The sequence below is a fragment of the Pelobates fuscus genome, chromosome 5 (assembly GCF_036172605.1).
Source record: "Pelobates fuscus isolate aPelFus1 chromosome 5, aPelFus1.pri, whole genome shotgun sequence".
Classification (NCBI taxonomy): domain Eukaryota; kingdom Metazoa; phylum Chordata; class Amphibia; order Anura; family Pelobatidae; genus Pelobates; species Pelobates fuscus.
The window spans coordinates 183,285,831-183,313,162 of NC_086321.1; the positions used below are offsets into that span (position 1 = coordinate 183,285,831).

General features: G+C 38.5%; 1 protein-coding gene across 2 annotated transcripts in view; it reads right to left on the reverse strand.

Moving 5' to 3' along the window:
- Positions 1-27,332, reverse strand: part of SLC12A6 (solute carrier family 12 member 6) — a 49,663-nt gene that overhangs the window by 15,183 nt on the left and 7,148 nt on the right. Inside the window, exons 1-11 of one of the 2 annotated variants that reach the window (XM_063454811.1) lie at positions 23,387-23,898; positions 21,579-21,623; positions 21,408-21,496; positions 21,109-21,231; positions 20,505-20,651; positions 20,357-20,411; positions 19,512-19,642; positions 15,153-15,394; positions 7,893-8,107; positions 7,578-7,736; positions 4,823-4,921 (exon numbers count right to left, since the gene is read on the reverse strand). In XM_063454811.1, coding sequence (XP_063310881.1) covers positions 4,823-4,921; positions 7,578-7,736; positions 7,893-8,107; positions 15,153-15,394; positions 19,512-19,642; positions 20,357-20,411; positions 20,505-20,651; positions 21,109-21,231; positions 21,408-21,496; positions 21,579-21,623; positions 23,387-23,492 — 1,411 coding nt within the window. In that variant the 5' untranslated portion in view covers positions 23,493-23,898. Of the gene's footprint in view, positions 1-4,822; positions 4,922-7,577; positions 7,737-7,892; positions 8,108-15,152; positions 15,395-19,511; positions 19,643-20,356; positions 20,412-20,504; positions 20,652-21,108; positions 21,232-21,407; positions 21,497-21,578; positions 21,624-23,386; positions 23,899-27,332 lie in introns of those variants that run through there. The other variant, XM_063454810.1, reaches the window with a different exon arrangement.

A 27,332-nucleotide genomic window follows, 5' to 3' on the forward strand; every position in this document is an offset into this window, starting at 1 on the left:
AGCACCTCTCACCACAGTAAACACTTGAAGTAAACCCTTCAAAAACAAACCGTTTGAATGAGGGAGTGAGGAACTGTCAAGATCAGAAAAGTGAGTTTCTCTTTAACAATTCATACTCTTGCATCTTAAATATGTTTACATTTAAAAAAAAAAGTGTATCCCACATATTAATGAGGAAAGGTTGCTTTGTTCCAAAAATGAAGTGCACGCACATAGGCAGAAGATTGATATTGTATAAAAAGCGGCTTGCAATATGCATTACATCAGAAAATAAAATAAATAAATAAAAAAATAATAATAAAGAAATGGAACCATATTCTGAGAAAAAAAACCAAAATGAATGACCTTCAATTAACTGGCAAGTGAGCTGTGCAACAGGTGACAATATGCCTTTAATGTAATAACTAATATTTTGCTACGCATTCCATATTCATACGTTTCCAAAACTCACATAATCATATGAAAAAATAATATTAATGCATAACATATGAATGCCATCAGTTTCTAAATTATATGCTACATGTCTATGGCATTCAAGATATGTCCCTTAGTAGTTAATCCCAAATATGGAGCTGGTAAATGCATGCAGGCAAATCTGGGTATATATGAAATGTGGTCTCCTTTATAGCCTTTAAATAGAATTGGCTGTGGCAGGAAGGATACACAATCTAAATATAATCTCAGACAGGTGCCAGGAGCACAGATTCTGCCAAAATGCAAAGACATTTAAGAAGAACAAAGAATATCAGCATACTATGCAAAACAGTTAATTTACCACTACAGCAACTGACAGCTTTCAATCCAGACCTTTCTCAGGCCATTAATACCCCCAAGAATTCTATTATCCAAGATATATGTATTTTATACAGACAGACAATGTAGATAATAATCAGTGATGCATTTTATCTAAAATAATCAAATTCATGGTATTATTTTACAGACTGCAACTTACGTTTATAACCCACTCCCTGCACTCAGACATTATCTCTGGTCTAATACTAGTCACATTACTTTAATAACTGTATGTACAAAAATGGTTGAAACCACGGTCAGCTATTTTTCTACTACAATTTTTTTTTGTTGTGCAACACTAAACAGCCTATTTTAAAGGGACACTATAGTCACCAGAACAACTACATCTTATTGAATTTAGTCAAAGTGATACGTGCGTACCTAGGGCACTTAAAGTGTAATGTGCATGTGCAAGAAATATATAGCAGCTACAACACTTAAATATGGATCTCTCAAGTTAAAAAAGGGGTGGTAAGAACCAATCCACTTGAAAAACTCCTAAAAGTGGAGCGCGAAAATAATACTTACCCCCACGTCACAGGGGTAACAGGTATCCCAAACAGAGGTTGGATATATAGAACAAAGACAAAAAAATGTACAATAGTGAAATATATCAAGACTAGTGTAAAAAATGGTCCTAAGCTATAAGAGACAAACGAGCCAGTCCTTCATTTGGCTCTACACTTGTGAGTTTGTCTCTTATAGCTTTTTTGTTCTGGTGAGTAGAATCATTACCTTCAGGCTTTTTGCTGTAAACACAGTCTTTTCAGAGAAAATGCAGTGTTTACATTACAGCTTAGTGATAACTTCACTGACCACTCCTCAGATGGCTGCTAGAGATCCTTCCTGGGTCATGGCTGCCTAAAATGCATCCAGACATTCAGTGTCTCCTCCCTCTACATGCAGACACTGAACTTTTCTCATAGAGATTCATTGATTCAATTCATCTACATGAGGAGATGCTGATTGGCCAGGGCTGTGTTTGAATTGTGCTGGCTCTGCCCCTGATCTGCCTCTTTATCAGTCTCAGCCAATCCTATGGGGAAGCATTGTGATTGAATCAGGTTACCACTTCCACTGATGTCAGCAGGCAGGTCTAAAGGAAACAGGAACAAAGCCAGCAGCTTCAGGCTTGAATACAAGTAAGATTTTACTATATTTAGGGAGGCATGATGGGGAGGGGGGGGCTAGATGGTGGTTTTCACTTTATAGGGTCAGGAATACATGTATGTGTTCCTGGCCCTATAGTGCTCCTTTTAAGGGACACTATCGACACCCAGACCACTTCAGCTCAGTGAAGTGATCTGGGTTAAGTGACCCTCTCCCCTTAACCCTGCAATGTTGCAGGACTATAACTGTCTCTAGTGGCTGTCAGACTTTGGTCGCGTCGCCTGAAGGTGGACATCAAGTATCAGTAAAATCCCTATAGGAAATCATTGCAGCAAGGGAGATTGGTGCTGGAATCGGGTGAATACAGTAAGGGTTTATTAACCCTTACAGTCCTGATGTCGGGAGGGAATTTTATTCCTAGCACTATAGTGTCCCTTTAAGGATCCAGGTATACACCAGGGGATATGTCACTCCACAAATTCATTCCGGGTGCTAAAACTTGGATCCAGGGATCTGAAAGAATCTAAATAAAGGTAGTATTTCACCAAATATTGGATTTCATTAGACATACCACACTATTATTGTGTTCCTGTTTTCTCTCTGAATGTGGAATATCAAGATTGAAGAAAGGTGGGGTGCTACTTTGAAAGGTACAACTGCATATAAAGTGAGCTGACACCTTTGGGCTCTACACTATGAGAGTGTACATACAACTTCAGTTTTTATTACATCTCAGATGGCTAGCCTCTGCACTATATAGTTCTCTCTGTTTTTATTATTCATGTGCTGCTTTGACCTCCCATTTTCACTGTATATTGCAAGAGGTTAAGATATTACTTCTTGCATAGTGCTTCATAGAGCTCAATGTTACCTGGGACAAGTGAGTGGATGGACTTATTTGATGTGTGTGAAAAATATTTATTCTGCGGATAGAATTGTAATGATAACATGTGTAGAGTATGTAAAATATGATAGAAAATTCAGTTACAGCTATTACGAACATAACTTTTATGTGAGAAAACAGAATGTAAACCTACTAAAACAATGTGCTACCTCTTTGACCCATAGCATGTAACTCACTTATATAGTCTGTAGTCAATGAAAAGGTGAGATAGATAGATAAAGAGATATATTAGATTTAGACTAACACCATAAGAAATCCTTTACATAACCTTGGATGTGTTGACACAAGTCTGGTATGTAGAATTCTCCTCCAAACTTACTGATATCTCCCGGCTAAAAAAAAAAAAAAAAACAGTTTGCTTTTGGCACTTGCTCTGAACTGTAAGTGCAAGGCATTCACATATTAGCTATTGAAAATTTAGCCCTGGAGAATTTGTGTGTGTGTGTGGGGGGGGGGGGGGGTGTAAATATAAATAAATATATATATATATATATATATATATATATATGAATCTCTTGGCACTGACCCTTTCAAAAAAAATCTTTAGATTTTTCAGCCTAGGTGCAATCCCACGTAGAATATATAAACAGAAATGAAAAGATGCACTCTCAGGACTTAGCAAATGAAAAAAGGGAATTTATTCCAGTAGGTATAACATCAAAGATTAACCGACGTTTTGACCCATTCGGGTCTTTCTCAAGGTCCCTTGAGAAAGACCAGAATGGGTCGAAACGTCGGTTAATCTTTGATGTTATACCTACTGGAATAAATTCCCTTTTTTTCATTTGCTAAGTCCTGAGAGTGCATCTCTTCATTTCTGTATATGTGTGTATACACATATATACATACATACATACATACATATATATATATATACACATACATACATATATACATACATACATACATACATACATACACACTTTATTTATTTTTCCTTCAAGGAGTTACACTATATTCTACAAAACCACTGTCTGAATTAGGGAAAGAATACTGAACTCTGGATAACATATCCATTATATGGGAGTGTTCCTTTAATTTCAAGGCAGCACTGAGGGAAATTAGAGGTAATTTTATTCCCTGAAGGTGACTGCTATATCAGCGGTCACCATTAATTCAACTCTTACTAGTAAAAGGTAGAATTAAAATGGCAGTTATTCCCACTAATCTCAAGTAGAATGGCAACATGTACTGTGCCTTATATATTCAAAACACACAAAAAGCTTAAAGGGAAACTCCAGTGCCAGGAAAACAATCCGTTTTCCTGGCACTGGAGGGTCCCACTCCCTCCCACCCCCCAATCCCCGGTTACTGAAGGGGTGAAAACCCCTTCAGTCACTTACCTGAGGCAGCAACATGTCCCACGTCGCTGCCTGCTCCTCCCCCGCCGCTTCACCTTCTTCCACTGTCGGCCGGTGGGCGAGACTGATCCCGCCCACCGGCCGAGGAGTCCCAATGCGCATGCGCGGCAATGCCGTGCATGCACATTGGCGCACCCCATAGGAAAGCATTGAAAATGAATTTCAATGCTTCCCTATGGGGAATAGAGCGACGCTGGAGGTCCTCACACAGCGTGAGGACGTCCAGCGACGCTCTAGCGCATAATCTGTGCTAGGGACCAGGAAGTTCCCTCTAGTGGCTGTCTAGTAGACAGCCACTAGGGGAGGACTTAACCCTGCAAGGTAATTATTGCAGTTTATAAAAAACTGCAATAATTACACTTGCAGGGTTAAGGGTAGTGGGAGTTGGCACCCAGATCACTCCAATGGGCAGAAGTGGTCTGGGTGCCTGGAGTGTCCCTTTAACAGAGTTGGTCCTTTAACAGTGATTCATATAATGACAGCAGTATGTCCTGAAGATCCAGACAGCTCTTGCTTAGTAATTTAATACAAAGTTAAAGGACCAGTAATTCTCAAACATGAATAGCTGTTTTACGAAATAGCATAATTAGAAAAAATCATATTGAGAGCTGCACAGAAAGATTGAAAGAAAAAAAAGCACGGGCAATAAGGATACAGACTAACGATGTGGTAAGGATTGCAAGAATAGTGCCAATTGGTATGGATTTCTGAGCATCCTTGAGATCCCCGGAGCGATTCGACCCAGCCATAATTCCTGTAAGAAGGCAAAATATAACATTTATTAGTCACTCATTAAATTTACACAGAGTATCTCATACTAAACCATTTTAACCCCTTAAGAACACTTCACATTTTAAGGACAAATGTCAGTCATGCAAGCCTTTTACTTCTGAAGCTGTGTCCTTAAGAGGTTAAAGGTTCTTGGAGGGTGCTCACACACCATGTCTTAAAGCTATCTAAATTTACATGAGGAGAAATTGCTAAAATAAATTTGCAGTTCTGCTCTCCCTTAAAATCAGTGCAGTGGTACAGTTTCCTGCCAGGAAAGCCAAACTTCCTGAAGAACAAACTGGGCATATCTATCCATCGGGTATTGGTCATAAACAAGGTAGTAGGAAACCAGCCTTTCCTGCTCAGACACAAATTATCCTAAAATGTAAACGCACAGACCATTTTTTCCCCCTTTTGTGAAGTGATGAATTGAAAACACAATAGCAAAATGTATACCAAAAAAAAAAAAAAATATTTAAAGATTCTCCTATACAAAATATAATTTTGGCTTAAAATTATGAAATCAATTAATTGTTAGGAAATTAAACCTGTAACAAATCAGACATCTGTAATAAAGTCAAGTTAAAGGGATACTACGGTCACCAGAACACCTACATCTTATTGTATTTGTTCTGGTGGGTATTATCAGTCCCTGCGGGTTTTTTTGCTGTAAAAAAGGCAGTGTTTACATTACAGCCTAGGGATAACTCCAGTGGCCACTACTCAGATGCTAATAGAGTTGTTTCCTGGGGCAGTGCAGCACTGCTGTTCAGCGTCTCCACACTCTGCTTGGAGAAGCTGAACTTTCCCCATAGAGATGCATTGATTTAATGCATCTCTATCAGGAGATGCTGATTGGCCAGGCCGGCATTTGGCCCCGCCTCCTTGACTATCTCAGTCACTCTAATGAGATATATATATATATATATAAAAAATACCGGCACTCCAGGATTGGTAGGTCAATCTTCTTTACTCTAAAAGATCCAAGTGGTCAAAGTTTTAGCCCCTAAACTGAGCTTTCATCAGGGCTAAATAAGTTAATCAGGACAAACACCATCTGTAAGTAAACTTTTTCAAAGACTCCCAGGTAAAGTAAACACATATATATGGAAAGCATTAGATTGGCTGAGATAGTAAAGGAGGCGAGGCGGGGCCAAATGCCGGCCTGGCCAATCAGCATCTCCTGATCGAGATGCATTGAGTCTAGATACATATACACACACACACCCAACCATTTGCACTAAACAGTCACTAATAACTATTGTTTAGTATATTTATGCATTCTATGTATTGGTTAAGCAATTGTATATCACACTTAAAGGGTTGCTCACACTTTCTGCATGGTGTTTTAGTTGATAGTTTGGTGTTATGAGGCAACGGCAATCACAACGAAAACACCCATACACGATTGGTATGTGAGGTGGACACGCTTAGCCGGCACACAAGGATACATTGATGAGGAGGAGTAAGGCTGGCCCAACACAATTGCCTGATATAGAGTATCTTTATTGGCACGTATCACTTTACCACATTGGAGGTGGGACACATGGGAGCATTCCAGATGCGATCACACACACACCCCGGGGCAAGTTGGTTCATTTATTTATTTTATATATATATATATATATATATATATATATATATATATATATATATATATATATATATATATATATATATATATATATATATATATATATATATATATATATATATATATATTTATTTGATTAAGGTTATGTATTATGCTACGTTGATATTTTTCTACATGTAATGTGAATTTGAAGAAAATCGTTTTTTGAACGGGAAGACTAAGCGTGCTCCTTTCTAACTGTAGGTATGCATGCTTTCCGAGTTGTTCCTTGCTCAGCATACAATATGAAGAAAAAAGCCAGCACTCAAGGAGTTGTAGAAAAAAATTTCTTACAATTTAATCCAATACAGTCAATGTTTCAGTTCATATTCATGAACTGAGGAAAGTTCATAAATATGAACTGAAACGTTGACTGTATTGGATTAAATTGTAAGCTATTTTTTCTACAAGTCCTTGAGTGCTGGCTTTATTCAGAATATATATATATATATATATATATATATATATATATATATAAATTGAAAAAAGCCAGCACACTGTCAATAAACAGTACCCTTAAAGCTAACAAAATGTAATAGTTTAAATGGGCCCTTAAAAATACCGTACATATTCCAGCTTATTGTGATGTGGCGACAACCCTAATTTTTGTCAAACTGTTTAACCAGTAGAACAAAAAATATGTCTCTCCTGGCACCAAACGTTTGCAGAGATGATAAAACAGGAGTTTCACTTCCACATTATCCATCCAAATCAGAAAACAAACAAAGGCTTGAGTGCTAAGAGATGCTAAACCCAACACCCAAAGACTATTACGGTCATCCACATTTGTATAATTAAGTTTTATTTCTGTAAGATCCCCCCAACAGTAGAGGTGTCTGGCTTTGGGTGCCAGTAGAGCCTTAATTATTTGTCAAGCCACTTAAAAAGCAGTTTGATGAAAACAGAAGAGGCAACTTGCACCATAATCAGGGCACAAAGCTGTATTGGCTTCAGTGCTCAGAATGTCATTTAGGCCCTAGACATACAGTGGCCAAAGGCTTATTACCTGTAACAGATGGAAAGAAGATTCCAACAAGCAAGGTAAAAGTGGTTGTAATGTCAGTCACAACATATTCATGAGAGAAAGCGCCTGGTTCATCCTCAGACGTTAAAGAAACTTTCTCTATAATTTCTTCTTTCTGAAGGTAATTGCTCCAGATGTTCTCTGTGGAAGAGAATAGTGGAAATAAAAAAGAACGATCAAGCAAGATGCAGAGATAGAATGAAGAAGAGCAAATTGTGAAAGGCAAAGAAAAAGAGGAATGTGACATTGTAAAACAAAGCCAAGGGATAATTTTCAGCAAAGCCATGTACTCCATACCAGAGATGATTCCACTGCTCATGCCTGGGATCCCTTGGATGATGGTTACATTGTTGTGTATAAAGTACTCATCGCAAGTTGCATTCAACTGTCCGGGCGGTTGACAAAAGAGATCCCACAAGTCGGTGGTATAAGTTACGTTGTCAGTCTCCACTGTTTTGGCACACTGGCTAAAATGGAGACTTGACAGTGTGCGGTTGCCAAGCATGCATACTCTAAATGAAAAGAATAGAAGAAAAGAGGTTCAAGTATATTTGTAAATGTTTAACCATTTTGGGCTTCCCAATTTTTCCAGCAAATTAAAAGAAGCCATAAATAACCAAAATTATTTTAATGATGAAAAAAAAAAAAAAAAACATAACTTACAGAGGCTTCATTTAACACCGCCTTTGTACAAAATGTTACAATTTGTAATGTGAACAATGAACATTAAACTTAATTTACAAAATAAAAACAGACACGAATATCAAATGAAATTATCAAACTTAAAATGAATTCCAACGAGCCTTAAAAGGCATACAAAAACATCCCAGGTGCCTGCTATAAAAAAAAGGCTAACTATTACAGAAGTACTGCACGTGCATGTGTGTCAGTAATGATTAGAATGCTTGGCAGAGCAGGTGCACTGTCAAGCTCAGTAAAGCACTGACGAGGAAGAGCCGGGAGGCCTGAATAAAATCATATGTGCTAGTCAGATTCTTAACACACACACACACACACACCCTCTAGCATGTAAGCTAGTCTGGTTACAATTACGTGTTTGTTAGTCCACCCATTGTACAGCACTGCAATAATATATTTGTAGAAACAATTGCACTTCTGGGACTTGGTTGAAGTAGTAACATTTTGCTTTTATTTATTCCATATAAAATATTAACATTTCAGCTCCAACATGGAGCTTTCATCAGGACAGGTAACATGTCAACCAAGTCCCAGGAGTGCGATTGTTTCTACACCCATATCTACCTTTGCCACAACCAGCACCGGGCACTACAAAAGTCTTGGGGATGGAGAAGGAGAGATTGTAGCCATATTAGTCCAGTTATGTGGATGTATAAAATTTGTATCTTGGAATACCTTTTTTTTTTTTTTATAGTCTAAAGCATTTCTGCGCAAGAGGACAACTTTGAATTCTATGTGTCGTCTTGCTCAGATATTCTTTAGACTTGAGAAAGGGAGGTTCTCCCGAAAGCTTGTTATTACAAAATTCTGTTAGTCCAAAAAAAATATATATATATTTTTTTTTAGGTATTACAAGATATATATATGGGCCTGTGGGCGAAGCCTGGATTTGTGGGAGGGGTTAGTTTGCCTATAAATATACAGGCTTCCCCTTGCTCGGTGCTGTTGCTGCCTGGTTCAGATCTACTTCCAGTTCAAAGGTCATCAACACAAACTTCCTAAACTCCAAACAAGCTGGTCTTGGCGTCATACAGCCTACGCAAGTATTCATTTTACCTAACTACCAACGCAAATTCAGCCAATTTCAATCATACATAACCTCACAGAGCTGCCTAAATTCATCTCATGCATTCTGCTTACTGTATTTGCCCTCATTGGGCCGTGCCGACTTTAATCATATGTATTTCAGTTAGTCACCCTGCTTTTTTATGGCTTCCCTCTTGGTATTCAGGCATGCATTCTCTGTACACAATTCAACTTAAAAATGTATTCTCCTCTATAAATGAGAATATCTTCTAAATGTCTTTAAAAAAAAAAAAAAAAAACTATTGGGCATAAATTGTTTAGTTATTATGTGGCTAGGCGTTGCAACTGGCTGTCTAAATTTATGTAAGGCCCAAACTTGGGCCCATACATGTGGTTGAGAAAAACAGAAATATAAACTTGTATAAACAGTCTCTGTACACAATTTTAAAAAATCCGTATCCTCTTTAAAGGGGAATATCTTCTAAATATCTAAAAATCCTTTTACTAAAGCAACCTCAAACTCATAAAAATGTATAGTATACATTTCGTCACCCTACATTTTAATGTTTCTTTATGGTTGCCCTCTTGGTATTCCAGGACTCATTGGGCATATATTGTTTAGTAAATATGTGGCTAGGTGTTGCTACTGACTGTCTAAATTTATGTCGGACCCAAACTTGGGCCTATACATCTGGTTAGCATTTATGGTACTGCCTGTTCATAATCTGTCTTATTTCACTGTCCGTCACTACTTACGTTGGTTTAGCCCTTTCTGTGCTCCACATGGGTCTAGTCAAGCATACATAAATATTATGTGGGTCATAACGACGTCAAGCCCAAACTTGGGCCTATACAAATTTAGGTCAGGTCCAAATTTGGGCCTATACATGTTAGCAGTTATGGTACTGCCTTGATGATAATCTGTCTTATTTCACGTTCCGTCACCACTTACATTGTTGTAGCCCTTTCTGGGCTCCGCACACTTTACATTGCCGGGCATAATTATGTCTGATAACTATTGTATGCACTTGCACTAGTTCTTCTAGGTCATACGCTAATTTACAGTTTGTTTAAGATTACTTTATTTATATAGCGCCATAAACATGGTGCAGGCATTCGATTCGATAACTGAATGTTTTCTTTGTTTGCTGGCAACATCCGGCCCACATTCAGCTGCTAATGCACATCGAATTTTACAAACTTGCATATAGTCGCTTCACGTTCAACCACTCAGGATCCTTATGCGATGCAACCTCATCAGTATTTCAAAATGGTTTACATGTCTGCCACCTGCAGACAGCATGTTTTCTCTGTTACACTAACTTGTTTCAATCATGTCGACCGCATTTCAGCTGGCCCAGGTACACATTTTCTATCACCACGCAAGGGATTTGCTTTTATGACAATAACTCCCTACGTACAACAACTGTGGCCATAGGTAGTTTTCAGCCTCTTGTGCCATGACATAGCTGTCCCGCGAGGTCAACTCAGCAAGGATATTTCGCCCCTCGGGCCAAATCATAGTTACTGCCTCGCATCTTCGCCCTCTTGGCAAAGCCGTTAGGGCCTCATCAGTCACGGTCAACTTATCATATATCTCTTTAGCTTTCACGGAGAGGCCAACACCCCGCCACAACGCTCAATGGCAAACCTGCCCCACGGGCCAAATCATAGGTAACAAGTCACCAATTTAGCTTAATCGTTTCACCATTTGGCTTAACAAGGGTCAGCCAGTACCTGGTTGTTATACAGTATCTCCCATTAACAAATTGTAAAATTTTCAGGTATGGTTATAATTTTAATAAATATTTAAGTATTGGTTATGTAATGTCAACACGTATTAAGTGGTAAACTATTTAACTTTTGCCCTCTTTTTACTGGCCTACCCGAACGTCAGTTCCCGCACACAACAACCGACTTATGCCACCACTACTATAACTCGACATTTTGTCCCCGACCACAAATATATGTATATAGCTATATTTACAATTTTGAGCCAGATATTTATATTTTTCCAGAAGACATTGGCATGAAGACAGAATTTTGTTCCCAATATTTACACATTAGAAAGTCTCCTCGCTACTGATTTGTTTCAATTTCTGACATTTTAAATCAAAGTGTGCCCCTAAAAGTTTGAGATGTACAATCGAAACATTTGTAATATTTGTAATGAAATAAGGGAAATAATAAATAAGAGGATATTCTATTTTTTTGTTGCTTTTACTTTTATGAAATCCTTGTAAGTGGGATTCATAACGTCAAGTTTTAAATGTACACTCTCATTATAACAATATATACAATGGAGTATTGGATTTTTTCCCTGGTTCGACTGTGTTGTAGACTTCCTGTGGCTCCACTTACTCAATCTTGCCCACTGCTCCCATAAGTTCTAAGCTGTCCGTCTAATTAGACACTTCCCAGCCAAATGCAGCCTACTGGTAGCTGCAGAGAAAGTGTAAGAGGGAATTGCTAAACCTTAAGCAACATTAAGCGTGCACACACTGCTGCACTAGGAGCTTCAACAGGGGCAAGTCTATTTCTACTCCACTCCAAATAACTCCAGTTATTTGTTTTTAATTAAATTAACCGTCATGTAGAAAAAGCACTATCCAACAAAACCTCAGTTTGCTTTAAATAAATGTTATGCATAACATAAAAAGAAACTGAAAAACTGACAAATGTTCAAGCATTAAGTCAGCGCAACCAGCTTTTTGTCTCTATTGCAGGGACAATTTAACATAAGGACGGCAGCAGCAGCTGTTACTGCCCCATACCATTAACTTATACAAAACAGGAAAGCTGTTCAATACTAATTACGGTAATTTAAACTCCGAACAAAGGACACTTTTTAAGTCCTTTTTCTGTTGATCTGTCTGTTTGTTGCCCCATGTTGTGAGCCTCATCCATGCAGTATATTGCACAAGGAATGTAAGTGATCAGAGTGTGGTGCTTATAAGTCTCCTTCCCATAACCTCTGACTACTATTCATAAGGTTAAATTGCAGGCTTATTGGAGTTCGGCACTTGTGGGGTTACCTCCTCCTGTACATTCAGCACTTCTGTGGCTAAAACCCTCAGTTTTGACATTTACAGATTTTTTTCCTCCAGCCTCTATGTGCGCAGAACTTTCAGGGTTAAATCCAACGGACTACCAGATGATCACAATGATATAGGCAAATTGGATTAAAAAAAAAAATAAATAAATAAAAAATAAAATAAAAACCACATTTGACTTTTACAACTTATACCTATGTATGTACATGTTTTCTCATACTCAAATTCATCTTCACACCTATATACAGTTGCTTCGCATACACACATTTATATGTTGCTAAAACCATACAAAAGCCTACACACAGTTATATTCAAATGTATATGAATAGTTGATTATTTTCTGTGAAATTTAAAAGTTATTAAAAACAGTGAGTCGATAAATATTGCATTCTCCAGCTCAACAGAAGCAAAGCAACTCAGTAAGCAAAATACATCTTATCACACCAAATTATCAGCAAAAAAATAAGTAACGAAAACTGGACTCTTAACATGTCTGATCGCTAAATTAACTTCTAAGCAGCATGAATCTGGCCCAGTATGTGTGTCGACTGTAGTGAAAACATTCTGCAAAGTCATTAACCCCTTAAGGACACATGACAGAAATATTCCGTCATGATTCCCTTTTATTCCAGAAGTTGTGTCATTAAGGGGTTTTAAATGCTGCCAACTCAGGTTTTATGCTGCTTGTGAGACAAGTTGCTAAATCAAAGTAGGTGGCAAGCTACTAGAGTCTGCTTGTGACAGCAGTCAATGGCTTTGCCGCTATACTCTGCAGGAAGCCAGTTGCCTAGGCACTCACACATTTCCAGACTAGTGATTATACAAGAATTACACAGGCCAACATAAAAGCAAGCATTAATCTTACATACAGAAATGCTTTGTTGCCTCGGACATCCAGTACAGATTATGCCTGCTATGTTCACCTACACATACAGTGTGCGAGATAGACAGACACTGGTTCTTGTGTATGGGGTGATTGTGGGATCTGTAAGAAGCTAAGGAATGGAGAACAACATACACACAAATAAAATTATCTGGAGGTAAGATCTACTAAGAGTGAAAAACTAAAAAAATGCAAAAACAAAGGCTGAGTTGGAATGGGGGGAAAAAAAAAAAAAGGGGGAAAGATGATACGCCATTTCATCCAAAATTAACAGATGTGATTCTCGTAAAATTCAGCAATGATTCAATGCAAAGCATACAAATTATGACAGAACAAAAAAGCATCAAGACCCCACCACAAGCATGGAAATTTTAATTTGACATTTATGAGAAACTTAAATGGTTGGTTGTCAAAAGTAAAATAAAAATGATAGACATTATAGGTGCTCCCAGAACACGGTTTGACAATTTACATTAGAATAGAGCACTCCTGGCACCATAACCAGCATGTCAGGCTATATGAAAATAGAGCCTCATGGAAATCTTTGGAAGGACCAGGACTTGCCGACAGTGGTCAGCCATTTCATGTTTGGATCAGAAAACAAGTAGCAAAAAGGAGGCAAACATTTTATATATTAAATAAAAATAAGTAAAAAAATAAAAAATAAAAATAAAAGTCTAATCAAACTAAGACAGCAACAATAAGTGCTGTGCTTAGCTGCACCCCACTGTAGTTGTCGTCCAAATTTGGCAAAATAAAGATTGGTTGCAGCAGAGGGCTGTAAGAGCCCAATCATTTGTTCAATTGCTCAAAACTGGAATAAAATGGAAGAATGGCAGACAAAGACTCACTGCACCATAATCACTATAACTAAATCGTTGTATTGGAGCATTGTACTGGAAATGCTGTTTAGAATGTCACTTTAAACAAACAAACAAAAAAGTAGAGCTTAACAAATGCGTGCCATCAGATGTGATTTCTGTGCAGCCATGGCAGAGAATTTTGCCTTTCTACCCCTTTTGATCTGACTGGCCCCTAAAGGATCCAAGAAAGCCCCTTTCTGTGTGCTCCAGTAGAACAGATTGCTTCACTGATTCATTGTACCAATACATCTTGCTGTGATAGAACATCAGATCCTCCAGATAAATCAGGATGCCGCACTGTAGTGCAACAGTAACTGTGCAGTTAACTCTGATGCCAAAAATATGCAGATCTCCAAACCCAAACAAATCCCATATGGAGGAGAGCAGTAGGGACGAAAAGGAAGAGTAATTCAATTGTCTGTGTTTATTATCTTAGTGTGAGTCTAAGTATGCATGTATGTAAATATAGGAGAATGTTATCTTGGTCTTCCTAAATAGATTTTGTTTGTTGGTAGAAAGTTAGGTATGTACAGTTATTTTTGTATGTGCATGTCAGTAAACGAGATCATCAGGTCGTGAATGTCGTTAATTAGGCATGTGTGCGAGAGAGTTGCTAAGGTGTGTGAAATAATTCAATGTGTGAGCGGAATGTTAAATTTGAATTGTACCTGCCTCCTAACTTTTGGCCTTGGCTTCTAGATACAAAGGATATTTCAAGCTACAAAGTAATGTATACTGAGAAGTTTAGTTCTAAAATTGACATGCAATTTTTTTTTCCTTTTCCATTTACTAAGAAAGTACATTTTAACAAAATCATTGATACAGATTAAAAATTGTCAAGATACAATTTTCACTTGTCATGTTATGAGACTTGACTAGACACTTGTCAACATAAGTAGGTGCATACTAAAACAAAAAATCTATTATTTGCAGCACACAAATCTAACCCATAACACAACATACATAATGATTACAGTAAACACGTTATCCTCTACCATGGCCAGCCCACTGGCTAGAATGTGTACCAACTCACGGAAATTCAGGTGGAGCGAAGGCAGATTTTAGAGCCCCTGTGTAGATGGCTAAAATAGACAGTATGACACAGGTCAGGAATAGAGAAGCCAGCTTGTTCACGTAGCGTACACCAACAAATACGATGAATGACATGATGAGAAGGAATCCAGACCCATATACTCGCATGTTGTTTAACATAGCTGCAGATTCCTCTGCTGCTCCCTGACCTTGGAATATTACTGCATCGGGTGCAATATAAACCTAGGCAAAAGACATGTGAAGGTCAGTGTTAGAATATTGTAATCACAAAATCATAAGCAGTATCATACGCCAAGACAAATCTTATTAGAAAGAAAGTATTACTAATGGTGCCTTCTGTTTATAGAAAACTCAAAATTTTCTACCTGCCTGCCAATTTATAGCACAAGTCTGTTTATGTGATAAAGCAAAATCACTACCAGCAAGTTGTCTATTTATGGTAAAACACCTTTAGGGGTTTATCACAGAGCTAGTCTATTGTTTGAAACCAAGCAATAAAATAAAACTAGTATGTGTATTGCACAATGAAAAAGATAATTGCTATAAACAAGTATTCAGAAAAAAAAAAAAGACAAGAATGTGTAACGGACTACAAGGATTTAAAGGGCAACTGTCACGTTAAACGGTTTTAGTTGTTTTTTTTTAACAAGTAGTTTATTTTCCCTTCCTTGTACTAATCCTGCTACAATCAATGCTGACTTCTGGAGTATACAAAGCATGTGTAATTAGACAATCAACTTGAGAACTTCTAGTGAGAGGACGTACTGAGGGACAAATATTTGCCACAGTGGGGCGTAACTGTCCAAACATGAAACGGCCTTCGGATGTGTCCAACTTCAGATCGATCTCTGAATAATCTCAAAGTGCTTATATCACGTTTCCTCCTCTTCTGACTAACAGTGATTGGAGTCTTCACTCTCTGTGTTATGTGATTTTGACTGAATTCACGCCGAAACCACAGAGTACACCATATTAAAAACAAGTAGGAATCCGGCGGGGCCTGGCCGCCAAGATGGCTGGACGTGGAGCACTTCAGCTCCCCAATGAATCCCCAATAATCAGCCCAAAACTACCCTTACTCGTCTGAAAACTCTCCAGGGGAAGCCAGAAGGCAAAGGGGAACCCGAGCAGCAACCTTCAGGGCACATGTCAGCTCCCGTCCTGCCGACGGCACCGACCGATGGGCTACTGGGATTGCGGCCTGCTGTGAGGCTCTGGCGGGAGAAATGGCCAATCTCCTGTGCTTAGTCCGGTAGGACCGCTCTCACTCCTATTGAAGGCCCCGTTCTCCCCCCTTGGGCCGATGGGGGTTATCTCGGCCCCCACCAGGGATGCAGTGCTCACCCACAACAACTAAGCAGTGGAGAGACCGGCCTGGGCCCGCATGGAAAAACCAAAATGGCCGCCGCGTCTACAGCATGCTGGAGAGCAGAGGTTGTTGCACCGGAGCAACAGCTATCTACCTCCGGGAAACCGGTGCCGATCTGAACACCGCACGCTGGCAGCAGCCCAAAGACAAACGGAGTACTCACCTCATCCACCCCGACCACCGGATATCTCTCAAGGGTGCACACTCTCCACGCACACAGAGTCAATCTGGCTCACTACCGAGAGCACTCTCACCCCACCATCACCTCCCACAAGCGCCGGCGGGTCTGTGGGGACATTATCAGAACTCTGACCCTGCCAATATCTATGGAGACAACAAACACGAGGCGCAGGTTCAGCTCTCTGCCTGGGGATGGTGCCAGCAGACACGCAGGATCGGACATATTCCTAGCAGTCAGGAAATCAAGCACTCAAGCACTCAGTGTGAGCTTCACGAGACCCGATCCCAGCTACGACACCGGCTGAACCGGCTGATCCAGCACAGCTACAGGAAAGACCAAGCGGCTGCTTACCACATATGCCCAAGTTTACATCAGACTACTGTATATTCTTTATTGCATAATTTCAGCCCTAATTCCATTTTGTGTTTAATACAGTCAATCTAATTCTGCAGCTCCCCATTGACCGCACTTTACCCTCTTGAGCCTGCATATATATCCAACCTGGCAAGCCCAGTGCTCCAATGTCCCTAGGTGGTTAAACTGCGTCACGCTAATGTACGCTAGCGAGTAACTATAATTATCTAAGTTTAAAACTATTGAGCTAATCTAACATGCTAACTTATGTCAATGCTACCATATCTTGCATAACTCCTGTTTAGATGACATGACAACTTCTCTGATAAGCTTGTTTGTTTCCTTTGCATAAAAAAAAAAAAAGCACAACATACCATCTGTACCATTATGTCTTTGCAATAACTCATGTAACCCGTTAAATGCCATAACCACACAATGTAACGGACTATGCGCTTCAAAAATAAAGAATTTAAAAAAAAAACAAAAAACAAAAAAAACAATTAGGAATCCAAGTATAGACACCTGGAGCATGTGAAAAGCTAGTGTCCTGACCAGGTTATTATGATCTGTTCACTGATAGATTTTACGATAACACATAGGGAAAGATAAGAATTAAACAACATGTACTGGATGGTGGTGCCGGAGAGAAAAATTAGACAAGTATAGATAAATAATAAAATAGTTAAAAAAAAAAAAAAAAATAAAATAAAATAAATCCTACATTATGTTTTAAAATTGCTATTTAGAGAGCGTGGTCGAAATTTGCTGAGCTAGACATTACAGGTTAGTCTATTCTTAAAGTGTCTAATAATTCAAACCATATTGGTCACAGGTAATCTCACACTACACATAATAAAGTATATAGATACATACATATTTACAATGCTAATGTAAAAACGAGAAAGCTTATTTTACTTAAAGCAGAGATCAAAGAGTACTGCCTAAATACATATATTAATGGAAAACCAAAATTGCAGGATCACTTAGAGATGTTATCTTGTGAGATAAAGGAAGAGTAAGATAAGTCTTCATTTAACCCCTGTTGTGGCAGGGTCTTTAACTGAAACCCAGAAAGCATTCTCTGCTCTTGAGTTTTTTCTTGTCCAGATTTGCTACACTGACATACTATACATACATTGTTACTTCATTGCTTTGACTTGAGACAGCTTTGTGTTTACTGATTAGGCACACTGCACGGATAATATTAATTGTATATTTACTTCATACAAAGATTTGGATATTAGCAGGCTAGATTATTCTTCAGTTTAGTCTAATATCTGAGTTTTATAATTAAACGCATGCAATGTTTTTATTGGGGGTAGATCATGCGATTTATTTGGGCAGCGGAGTGTCCCTTTAACTTTAACCAGGGGGAACCAGCACTGCAATGGTTACTCTAACCAAACCGGGTTTTTTGTTTTTTTTTTTAAACACTGTTTTTTGGTTTGAGTAAACCTTTCACGTGTACCTGCCATGGTAAACATGTTAGATTCATTCTAAAGAGCATTAAAGTCTACCTAAACATTGTGCAAGCACATGTAGAAATTTTCATTTGAAGATCTTTAAAGGACCACTCTAGTGCCAGGAAAGCATACTCGTTTTCCTGGCACTAGAGTGCCCTGAGGTTGCCCCCACCCTCAGGGACCCCCTCCCGCCCGGCTCTGGAAAGGGGTTAAATCTTACCTTTTTCCAGCGCTGGGCGGAGAGATCTCCTCCTGCTCTCCTCCTCCGATCCTCCTCTTCTCCTCCCCGTCGGCTGAATGCGCACGCGCGGCAAGAGCTGCGCGCACATTCAGCCGGTCACATAGGAAAGCATTCATAATGCTTTCCTATGGACGCTGGCGTGCTCTCACTGTGAAAATCACAGTGAGAAGCACGCAAGCGCCTCTAGCGGCTGTCAATGAGACAGCCACTAGAGGACATAGGGGGAAGGCTTAACCCATTCATAAACATAGCAGTTTCTCTGAAACTGCTATGTTTATGAAAAAATGGGTTAACCCTAGAAGGACCTGGCACCCAGACCACCTCATTAAGATTGGGTGCCTAGAGTGGTCCTTTAACCAGTTGGGCTATTTCTCCACTGCAAATCAATCCACTACTTTAGATCTATATGCCAGTACTGAAGGTCTAATGCTAATGATTATGTAACATGGAGAACAAGAGAACCCTCCCCAAGCACTTTTCTTCCTCCCTGTTAGTGTTAAACCTTCAGCTGACAATTCTCATACAGATGTATGGAAAGCATTGACACCATTCAAGTAATCAGTGTCAGTTGTGATGATTGGCATGACAGGTTCACTATAATATATTTTTCATAATTGTCTGTGTATATGGATGTACAAGCAGTGCTTTAGATCACATCTACCTGGGATTTTTTTGAATGTTCACACATTTCTCTCTTAATAAAATATAATTTTTTTTTAACAATCTCTTACCAGGAATATTTCAATGGCCCCAAGGATGTACATCGCAGTAGCAAACGTTGTTCCCAGATAAAAACATAGACCAACAGCTCCTCCAAATTCTGGGCCAAGAGCCCGTGATATCATAAAATATGAACCACCCGCTATTTAAAAAAAAAAAAAAAAAAAAAAAAAGGGGGGGGGGGGGAGTTTGTAAAAAATAATGTACAACAGATCATTAAGTTCATATCACTGTGCGTTTCACTCTAATCTTACTGGTAATAAGACATCCCTGTCTATTGGGTCTGCTAACTGGTGTAATCGTACTATCTTACTTTTGCATGATCATCCAGAGAACCAGTTCAGTTTAAAAATTAGACAACTTATATGGGTTTATTTGTACAGGTTATTCATTTATACGTGAATTGTATGGAATTTAAATTGAATTCAAAATAGCAAAGCTAGCATAATTCACCAATTCAGTGGAGCTATTTTGGCCTAAAATGTTAAAATTAATTTTGAATTCTAAACAAACCATACTGCTACAGATTTTGGAATCATTTTTTGTGCAAGTTCCACTCCAGCAGGGTACTTGACTGAACTCAGAACCATAGCGAAAATGAAATCCAAATTACTACATTTAGTCAAGAAATTTACATGTTTTGCCATTTACATTTTTTGTTATAATTTAAAGTTCAATGAGCAAACTCTAAAATTCTAACCGTTGGGCACATGTATTAAGTTTAGTACAAAATTTCATAAAATTCTAGTGTTTTTAGTACATGTATAGCAGTTCCTTAGGACACACTGTAAAATACAAACAATGCAGATTACCTGTAACTACCTAGGTAGCACAGGACAGACTAGTTCATTCTCACCTGGTACTACTCCATTTGTTGCAATTGCACTCATAGAAATGGCTGTAAGCATTGTCTGAAATAACCACAAAGATTAGTATTAGAGAGTGTATCTGAGTGCCATTAACTCTACCAAGGTAGACACCCAAAATAATACTCTAATACTCACACAGCAGCAGCAAGAAAACACAATGCAAAAGGAATGCAGAACTCCAGCAGTCCCCACGACCCAGGGAAGACGGAGAAACAAGATCACGCCAAAAATGTTTTGCAGGCAAGGAAGGTACACTCCCATAATAGTGCCCATTCGAGTGGACTAGAAGAGATAGTGATAAGAAAAAGGAAAGCTTTTAAAATTATCTAAAGGAGTACCGCAAAAAAGGAAAACTCATTGTGATGATGAAAAACAACAAATACATTTGGGCAAAGTGTGGAGGAAAGGCAAAAAGTAAACAATAAAAAGAAGGTTGTGTTTTCTTAAACATGTATTCCTAACTCTGTAGTGTCATGAATACAGTCACTAGAGGTGTGTTTAACCCTACAATGGAAAGATTGCAGTTATTACAAAACTGTAATGTTTTACATTGAAAGGTTAAAACTAAAGTGCACCTGACCGAAAACTGCTTGATTCAAATGAAGTGGTCAGGGTGCCTTTAGTTATTCTTTAACATTAATTTTGCGACTACAGAAAACTAACCCAGAATTATTAATAAAAAACAAACCCAAAAACCTTATTACATTCTACATTATATTGAAATTATTTAGCAACTCACTTTAGAATGCTTCTTTTTGCCCTCACTCTCCTCCTCATGCTCTTTAGCACCCTGCGGGAGGTTGGTGTAATTGGCCAAACGATTCAACAAAGAAGACACCTTGGGACGAGTGTCCATTTCTTCCTGCAGACAAAATAGAGGTATAAGGAAAGGAAAACCAGTCTCACAAAAGAAAAAGGAAGATTAGAAAAAATAAAATAAAAAAAAGTTAGAAGGTTGAGAGAGCAGTAAACATTTTTTTAAAAATACATGAAAAATTCAATGAGTTTAAAATGATAAACACGTGTTCCACCCTTCACCTCAAACAGAGCAAGATTACGGTCATAAGATTCTTCATCCTTTTCATTGTGGTTCTGGTACAAAGATGAATTCTTCCTGCGGTCAATGTCTAAAAGAGACAGGTTTACATTAGTAGTCTGTCACACACTTCACATAGTGTATTAGAGCCCTGATCCAACACCGTGCTTTACCTAGCAGTTTGCTGTTCTCTTCCGTTACTGATGTCTGGCTCCGATCTGTAGAGCAAAAACATGAAAGAAAATTAACATAATGTTCTCACAGTTATATTATTTACCCATTTATAGGCTTTGATCTACAGCTAAAAATATCTATTATTAACATTATTAAAGTGGCAACATATTCTGCAGTCTTAAACAATGCATATATAGACAAATCAAACAATCTGAGCAGACAAGAGGCAAGGAGACTCCAGTTCACAGAGGTAACTATTTGCTTCCTTTTCACACTCTTCAAGGGTATTGGGTACCATTAACATTACTACCATTTATCTCATGGTGAGTGATTATGTACAATTATTAAAGTTTATATTCTGTTCTACAAGTATTTGGTAATATATAATAGTCATAGAGATTTAAGAAAAAGAAAAGCAATAAATTAACCTTGGGAACCATTGCTTACAGTGTAAAAGTTTGGATTTATGGCACAAGAAATTGTACTAAAGCAATGGCAAATTGATTTGACAAGAAAAAGGACTTGATGTAATAGCTCAAATAGTATAATAAATTGTATTAGGGGGGATAAACTTAACTTATTCATCAACAGCTAAAAAACAAAATCAACTAATTTTTCAATAAAACAAATGCTAAAAGGTCTTACTAACAAAACTAGATTCCTTAAATATGTATATGATGTATGAGCAAAGTTGACACGGCAAAGTCCTTTAAATAAATTAGGTACTTCATAAAGCTGAAACTGGAAAGCATTTTAAGAGTGTGATTTCAAGTTGGAGATTGAGAATCTGAGGAGTAATGAAAAAAATAAAACAAAAAAGGTAGCAGATACCTGGAATACCTTCCTAGAAAAAGTAGTAAAGGCTACAATTAGATCATCTGATTGCAATAATGTGGACAAGCATATTCTGTAGAAAAATCAAGTATGAGATGTCAAGACATCTAGACTAAAGTGGCAAATTGGTCCTTATCTGTGGTTAATCTATTTATGTAGCAGTTGTCCTATAGTTTGACATGAGCTATAACAAATCTCAGACCTACATTGCATAGCTCTTGCAAGTAGGATAGTTCTGTTTCAATGAGTCTAAACTTGTTAAACACTAGTTAATTGGATGTTGTGACTGTCTGGCTAGTTTACTGAACTGCAGTATGTAGTTCATAGATAAACAAGGCAGGCCCAGTATTAGGCTAACCAGTTGTCACTGGGACACTTGCTGAAAAATCAATAGAACTATTCTACTGAAAAGCAAGTTTATTATTAAAGCAGGGCTTGCCAAACCACAAAGCACAGTGAACCATGGCTCCACAGACATTAACTGTAAGAGTGTAGATTTCTTGAAAGCTTTATTTAGAAGTCTCTGGGGAAAAAAGGTTTTTTTCCCTGTCTCCTAAGAAAATCAGCTTTCATCTTTTGGGTTCCTACATATCACACAGACTTGTACTGCAGTGATAGCCAAGTTGCATCACTGAACTACTACCTTTCCCGGAATACTTGGCCAGCCTGCACAAACACAGCAAAGCTTTTACTTTAAATGAACAAATTTTGCAACACTGTAAATCACATATAGATCACTATTATTAGTCATAGTCTAGCAGCTATAAAGTTCTAGTGCACCGCCTCTTCACTCCTAAGGGTGGTGCCCTGAGAGGCCTCATCTCCAAAAGACAGCCATGAAATCAATTACAAGAAAGAAGTTTTCAATTATACTCATGTTCTTTTCTGCTACACCCTGTACTGATTAGGACAAGACAGTAAAGTGAAGCAGATTAAACAGACAGAGCCAATCTGAGATTTCATAAGAACTCACCGGTGCCCCATGTATCTTCTGATTCAGACCATCCTGTAGGACTGGAGCTGGCCCCCTCGGTGGCATACTCAGAGTCTGGCACTTTAGTTACAGTGAAATGTGGCATGGTTAACCCTACCTTCTATGCCACTCACCCACTGTCTACTTTACTTCTCACTCACAAAGCCCACACATTCACCCCCACCTTGTTACAGTCCCCTGCCTGAACTCCCTCACTATACTCAAACATCCAAAACTAAGTTTACCTTTTACCCACTCCACCTCCCTCCCAATCTGTAATGATTTAACCAGCTAACCAGCAACTCCTCTCTAAACTGCATCCACTTTTCTCCTCTTCCACCCCTTTTCTGACTTACCCACTCCTAAAAGCTTTTTTAGCACCTAGCTTATTCACTTAAAATCTCTTCCCACACCCTCTCCCTCAACTATTCCCTCTCAGCTGCTCTCTGTCCTATTTTGGTCACTTTTGTGCTTTGTTGTCCCCTCCTGTGCGATATCTCCCTTCCTCTCCTGGGACACTGCTTCCCCGTCACGTGTCTTTTTCCCATCAAAGTGGGTGGTGCATGGACTTAAAGGTGCAGCTACAAAAAGCGCCATCTAGTGCACGCAGTGATGTAGCGCACTATTCTCTGTACTTGTGGATGGTGTTTGTTCATTCCCTGTAATTACCTCTCAATGCTCAGTTCTACAGGTGCCAAATGCTAATTTCGGGAGACAGGGCCGCTCAAGAGACACTGAGCGTCTGTTATTATGCCATAAAACTATTATTATACCATAAAATGCTTTTGGCCTGAGTCACAAATTAGAATTGCCAAGGCAGCAAACGACAGTGAGACACCAACCCTGGGGTCAGCTAATGCACACAATGTAAGGGAGGACAGGCTCAGACTAGGCTATATGTGTAATGCAGTATGACCTTTGCATTACATTATCAGAGAGAGCGAGAGAGAGGTTTCCTTATACAATGTTTGGTTGATAGGTAATGTACTGTGACCTCTTATTTGCAGATTATTAGGACTACTAGCTATGCAGTGCTATCTAATGTACTGCGACTTTCTGATCATGAGAAGCTCATAGGTTCATATCTAATGCAATGTGACCTAACTATAGACTAACAAGACAGGCTCAGACTAATTTTCCACCTAAGTTAAAGGGATAATAAATGAATGCTTAACCCCTTACGGACCAAACTTCTGGAATAAAAGGGAATCATGACATGTCACACATGTCATGTGTCCTTAAGGGGTTAAGCAACAAAACAGCTTTATCTTAATTAAGTGGTTTTGGTGTACATCTCATGCATTACAGTCTCACTCTCAGTTCTCAGCCATTTAGCAGTTAAACACCCCCTGGACCACCTGTGGAAAATTGGAACTAGCCCTTTTTAAGGGAAGGAGAGTAAGGGGTGGGTAGGCTGATATATTCTGTTGACATATTGATCACTTTTAACCCCTTAAGGACACATGACATATGTGACATCTCATGTTTCTCTTTTATTCCAGAAGTTTGGTCCTTAAGGGGTTAAACAGTTTTAATTTTGTGGTCCCTAAGGAAGTTCCCACACTGAACTTAACGCATAGGATCCAAGTCCATTCATATATTTTATTTGTTTGTTTATTGTCTGATCCTTGGGTAATAAATCTACTTACACCACCTGCCTGGATCCTGGTTCCTGTTCGGGGAAAGGAGAAAATACAGGAGGTTTGGATCCCTAACTAATGATAGGGAAGGTGCATGTCTTTCTTTGATGTCTGTAAGTGCAATCTTTACAGGAATCTATTAGTACACCATAATACAGTGTGCTGTATTTAAAATATTTTATTTATACAACTGTATCTCATTTTTCTGATATATTCAACATTGTTAGCTACCAAAGATTAATTGACATCCTAGACATTCTGTATGAATCATTTAACATTTAGGGCTGTAACTGAATCTATTTTGATTTATTTTTCTTTAGTTGCAAAGTGGAAAAATTACTATGAGCAAAACTGTAAAAAAAAAAAAATTGTGGTGGTATTTTTATCCCTAATTTTTTATATTTTATTCATACTTTAAGTTGTGTAAGGTATACAAATAAACCCTATACACACCTAAAGCATTTTAGCATGTGTGAAGTATGTCCTTTTTTTATTATTTAAATGTGCAGATTACAATAGACATTGCCACTTTTAAAATGAACATTGTTACACCCCCTGGCAGTCCATCAGAAAACAGACCTTGTTACTTCTTGGTAGTTTAGCTCATTGGAGCTAAACTCAAGAGGCAGTAATTGCCCAGAGCACCAGCCTTAGAAGGACTTCTCATTGAGCTGCAGACAAGAGATATACAGCTTTTACAAGGGTTTTCCATGTACCACCAGTGAAAAAATGCATAATTAAAAGTATGTGTATATATATATATATATATATATATATATATATATATATATATATATATACACACACACACACAAAAAGATGTGGCTGCACTCACGGATATTCCTTTAAAACGTAGCTTTTATTCGGTTCCATAAAACAGATCGTATATATACACACACACACTGGGACCCCGGTTTACAAACGCCTCAGTTAACATAATTTTCGGTTTACAAATGAAAATCCATTGAAAATAATGCCTCGGTTTCCAAATCTCGCGAGAGGAACCTGGCGGAGCTGAAAGTTAGAGCTCCTCCGTGTTTCTCTCCTGTCTCCCTCCCTCTCTCTTTGATCTCCCCACTGGCCCGCCATGGAAAGCAGCAGGGCCGGCGCTCGGATAGTGCCGGCCCTGCATAGACCAGGGGATAGCCCGTGATCTCCCCTGCCAGCCTCAGCCCATGGCAACCGCGGCCCATTCGTTCGGGCTATGGATGGGAACTGGGATAACAATAGGCCCCTGCTTTATTATTAAGGGCCCCCAACCGTCAGCAATAGGTTCTCCCCCTTTATTACTAAGGGCCCCCACCTGCCAGCAATAGCGGTCAGTATAAACAGCACTAGAGGTATATTTAACCATTAAATGTAAAAGTTGCAGTTTCTAAACACTGCAGGGTTAAAAGGACAGGACTATTGCACCCATACCTCTTTGTTGAGATGAAGTGATTTTGGTGACTAATCTCCCTCTAAAAGTTTAAGGTGTCCTCCTGGATGCAAATCGGTACAGCCAATGCTGTATTCCTATATAACATAAAGTGTTCTGTTGATTTGTTTATCAGGACATGTTCATGCAATCTAGGATTTGTTTGTAGATACATAGGATTATTCTCTAAAATCCAAATCTCAGAGAGTTCAATGTAAAAGGCATAACTGAGGCTAACATACCTAATTTAGAAAAAATCCCTGTCTCAAATACAGGCACAATTTGGCTATTTTAGCCTCAATTTCGCAACTCTGATTTAATCAGCTAAAATGCAGAGCTTAGTGAATAACTGTTATAATTCAATAATTTGCATTTCTAACATGTAACTCTTATATAAAATATGGCATTTACCAAACAATATTTATACTGCAAAACCCAGGCAAATCTCCAAATAATTTGATCTGCTTTTTGTAGACAAATCTATTAAGATCTGTACAATTTGACTACTGGAAGCTGTTTCAACCTGTGGGCAAATAGATGGAATGCATTGGTAGTGCAAGGATTACGTATGTGGCAAAAGGCCAGCTCCAGAAAGCCGTCCACCAAAGTAAAAAGAAAAATACAACAATTACATATATCAGAGCTGACTGGGTTGTACTGAGCATCAGCTTCCCTTATTTGAGGTAATCCTGGATAGAGATCAAATTGGAATAATTCTCCACTTAAAATAAATAATAAAAAGGCTCCCACATTACTTATCAGGAGGATAAAATCATCTCTTGAAGGAACATTACAAGCACCATAACCACTACATTAATGTTTATGGTGCCAGGAGGGCCCTGCTGCCCCAACATTGCAAGAAGTCAAACCATTTTCAAACTGTTTGACT